At 42.3% G+C, this 3963-nt stretch overlaps 1 protein-coding gene across 1 annotated transcript; it reads right to left on the minus strand.

Annotated features, from left to right (window-relative positions):
• Nucleotides 1-2342: 2342 nt before the first annotated feature.
• On the minus strand, nt 2343-3927 carry prorsd1 (prolyl-tRNA synthetase domain containing 1). Its single transcript, XM_016557531.1, has 2 exons — nt 3461-3927; nt 2343-3104 (listed from the first exon to the last, which is right to left on the minus strand). The coding sequence occupies exon 1, from the start codon at nt 3887-3889 to the stop codon at nt 3479-3481; it is 411 nt and encodes a 136-aa protein (XP_016413017.1). The 5' UTR covers nt 3890-3927; the 3' UTR covers nt 2343-3104; nt 3461-3478.
• Nucleotides 3928-3963: the final 36 nt, after the last annotated feature.

Consider the following 3963-nt stretch of genomic DNA (forward strand, 5'->3'; position numbering starts at 1 on the left):
TTAATATGACGTGATTGGTTGTAGCGCCTCAGTTAAAGCCAGAGCATTGAACATCAGAGCTTTGATCTGGTCACGTGGTTCAGTAGCTCTCAGTAGCGCTGTCTGCATCTGAACGGGTTTAACAGCTTCTCTCTGCAGGTATCTGCAGCAGCCTGTGGTAAACATTACAGCATATTATGCATTGATTATTAGGTCCATGACATTTACAGTATCAGTTTATTCTGGAGAGGCAACATTAATACGTTTCTCTTGTATTGAACCCTCAGGTATTCCTGACTTACAGTGTGACCATACACCTTAACTATTTTTTCAGTTAGATAAATGTTCTATACTTTAGTTCAGTAATATTTATTTAATATTTTTAGGAGATCGTTTGGTACTAAATACTATTTGTGCAATAATTATGGTCCATTAATGACCACTTCAAATATTTGTTTCTAATATTTCTATTACTTATATTACAATTAGTGTAGTAGGTCTATTTAAGGTTAAAATAGAGAAATTGGTTTTAAATTCCAATGCAAAGAGGCAAATTAGAGTCATTTTGCGGTAATTTTGATCATTTTTGTTTGTAATGCCATGGTTTAGCCACTAGGTACCCGTATGCTCTTTAATAAATAAACTTGTGTCTACTAGTCTAGTTTCTCAAGAGTATTGAAGGCATACCTGCTTGCTTATTTTTAAGTTTTGCATTTGAATAATTGAATATTTAGACATGATTAAACACTATAGGTTTTTTTAAATGTGAAATTTAAAAAGTTAATAAATTACATAGTTGTTTAATGATACTCGTATAAGTGAATATGAATGAAAACAAGAAAATACTGAATTCAACCCAAGAAAAATTTAAAATGGTGCTTTCAGCTGCACTCAACAGAAGATTAGTATCCCCTTATACAGTATATACATGTGCATTGAGATCGAGATCTAAACCCCCCCCCCTCACTGCAAGCTGAACTTGAAAGTTGGCACCCGTTTTAGCTTTCAGCAGGGTGCTGACAAGTGGCCACTAATGTGCGCCGAGACGAGCTCCACGCTAGGCCTCGGCCCGACAGTCACGACAATGTGGAAGAGCGCGAGGGGTTAGGGTGAGATTTGGGGCAGGGCCTATGGGATGAGCCCACTGACGGCTCTGAGATGGGCGGGGCTTTAGCTCTAACCCCACTGACCTGAGGCTCCGCCTACTCATGGTGTAAGCTCCTCCCCTTTGGTGTTCTCTGGGCTGCAGTGATAAACACAGGGTCTGGCCAAATACCCACACTTGTGCTCTTGGCCACTTGAGAGCATGTGCACGCAACAGGATAGAAGTGTGCAGGACCGTCCCCAGTGCCCTTAACACACGCTAGATCCACACTCCAGAGCGGCATGCCAGGCTAAACATCTCATCACGCATCATGTGCTGGAAATAAATCAAGACATTTTGTTTTCCAGTGTAAGTTAAATACTGATTATAGTTAAACATTACATTTAATTTGGTAGTAAAACAAAGTGTTGCTCTTTTTTTTTGGTGCAGAGATGAGTATATTATAAAACATTTGCAACTGCTTTTAATCACTTCATTAGAAGCATCAGTTAGTAATTGGCACCACTGATTGGTACAGCTGTGTGTTTTGGGGAGTGCACCGCTGAGCTGTATTCTCTGATCCACGCAGAGCTCAAAAATGGATTTAATAGAGTTTTCAATTAAATGGATATACTTTATTAGTTCAATGTTTTTTATTTCATATTTTGTATTTTTAGGGGATTTTATGGTACTAAATGACATTTATGCAGTAGCTACAATCCATTCATTACCTATTAACCACTTTTAGAGCACGGACGTGAAAATATCATTTCCAGCTGTGGCAAATCTTGAATGCTTTGGAGAACGGACTTAAGTTTGGTCTCTTTTTAAAGAAGACGCTTGGTGGATTATTGCTGAAGTGAAAAAAAGAAGAAGTTTAAGTTCATTATGAAAAATTAACAAAAATACTATTTTCAACATTTCAAAAAATATATTTTCCAAAACGTGTTTTACTCTAAAACTGTTAGAAAAACCAAAGCCATAAATCTAAAGTTGTGCTCCAAATTTGAGGTTGATATCTAAAAAAAAAAAAGCTTTTCAGTGAGATTTCAGTACGTTTCCCGTGTGGTCATTTTTGACTGCGAACAGCACAAGTGTGACTATATTCAGGATGATTTAACCTTTCCGAATCATGTCTGTGTGTGTGTGTGTGTGTGTTTTCACACAGCAATGCCACTATGATAAACGATTGAGCTTGATACGAGTGTGAAGTTAATGAAATCCTGATAAAGAGCAGGACAGAGTTCAGAAACACCACACAGCCGGTGAAAGCGTGACGAGAGTTCAGTGTAGGCAGTTAAATGCAATAACCAGTGAACATGCAGGGGAGATGACCCATGAGCCTTTAACAGCCAGGGTGATGTGAGATATAGCTATGTTCATGTTTTACTGTCCTGGCAGCAGAGGACGAGATCAGACTGCACTTAAACACAAATCAGCTTCACTAATATGATGCCTTTAAATTGAACGATTCATCACACGAGGATAGTAGTACTGTGTAAGATTATCACACAGAAATTAACATTAAATACTGTTCCATATATATATATATATTTCCATTCAGAAAAGTTGTAGCAGAAAGAGTAAAAACAGAACTCTGATCAGTTCTCCATCATGAAACTCACAGTAATGGAAAAAAGCCTATGTGTAAAGATGACATATTTTATTAAAATCACACAAGAATGAGCACGAGTGGATAGTGGTGAGACACACACAGCAGTGTTTCCTGAGATTGATCTGTGTTTCTCCTCTAAGTGTTGTCATCTCTTGTTCTCCATCAGAGAGGAGCTTCGTCTGAAGAGCGGCACAATCCTACAAGATCCTGCCATTTCTCTCGCTTTTGTAATCATGAACCCCTCAGCAATGAAAACAAGAGAAAAAATATGCCCTTTTCCTTGAATCAAGGAAGCAGAGGGACTCTTAGAGAAAGCTGATGAATCTGTGGAGCTCAGCATCACAGATGCTCCACATCCCTGCATGTGTGCTGCTCATACACTCATACACTCCTGTGACCTGCAGAAGAGCCACCACCCCTGAAGACCTGAGGAGAAGCCCCAAACACCAACACATGAAGACAGATCGTGTGTGTGAGTGTGTGTGTGAGAGAGAGAGAGTGTGTGTGTGTGTGAGAGTGTGTGAGTGAGTGTGTGTGTGAGAGAGTGCGCCAAAAGACAGTGTTACTCCTGTGTGAACACCACATGCCGCCTCATTCCTCTTTTCATAAATTAAATCGATGTGATAAACTTCATGATGACTGTCTTATTCTCATCCATTACACAACTACAATCAGAAGGAGAGTGTGTCCATGTGTTAGAACTGTGAGGTTATTGTGGGTCATACGGTAAAGTCTCAAGGCAGAGACGGTGAGGAAGTGAAGGTCAGAAGCGTGTGAGCTGCCAGTTAAAGAGCGTGACCTCAGTCGAAGCTCAGGACGACGGGCTCGTGGCCGGTCTCCTGCAGGAAGCGGAGCAGGTCGCCTGGGTTGAGCCCCATGGTGGCGCTGTTGGTCATGGGGTGGAAGTAGACTCTCTGGCGGCCGCCGTGGGTCAGGTCGCGGTCCAGCACCATCCTGACGCAGCGGGCGGTGTCGCAGAAGAGCGCGAGGGCCGTGGCGCAGCCCTGACCCACCTTCAGCTTCTCCAGCATCAGCGACTCGTCCGCCAGACGCAGGTTCCCTGAGCCGAGCCCCAGACGCTTGGCCACATCACTCAGGTTCAGCTGCCGGTCGTGACGCACAGACAGCAGCCACAGGCTCTTCTTCTTCTTGTCCTTCAGGAAGAGGTTTTTAGTGACGGCGCCGCTCAGATGAGCCACGTGAGGCATCATCTCCTCCACCGTGAACACCTTCAGCACAGAGACACACACACACAGAGAGAGAGAGAGAGACACACACACACACA

This window comes from Sinocyclocheilus rhinocerous, unplaced genomic scaffold (assembly GCF_001515625.1).
Source record: "Sinocyclocheilus rhinocerous isolate Xijiao unplaced genomic scaffold, SAMN03320098_v1.1 scaffold408, whole genome shotgun sequence".
Classification (NCBI taxonomy): Eukaryota; Metazoa; Chordata; class Actinopteri; order Cypriniformes; family Cyprinidae; genus Sinocyclocheilus; species Sinocyclocheilus rhinocerous.

Bases quoted from the DNA above. Each gene is read 5' to 3' on its own strand.
- prorsd1 (XM_016557531.1), bottom strand. From the start codon at position 3,889: ATGATGCCTCACGTGGCTCATCTGAGCGGCGCCGTCACTAAAAACCTC.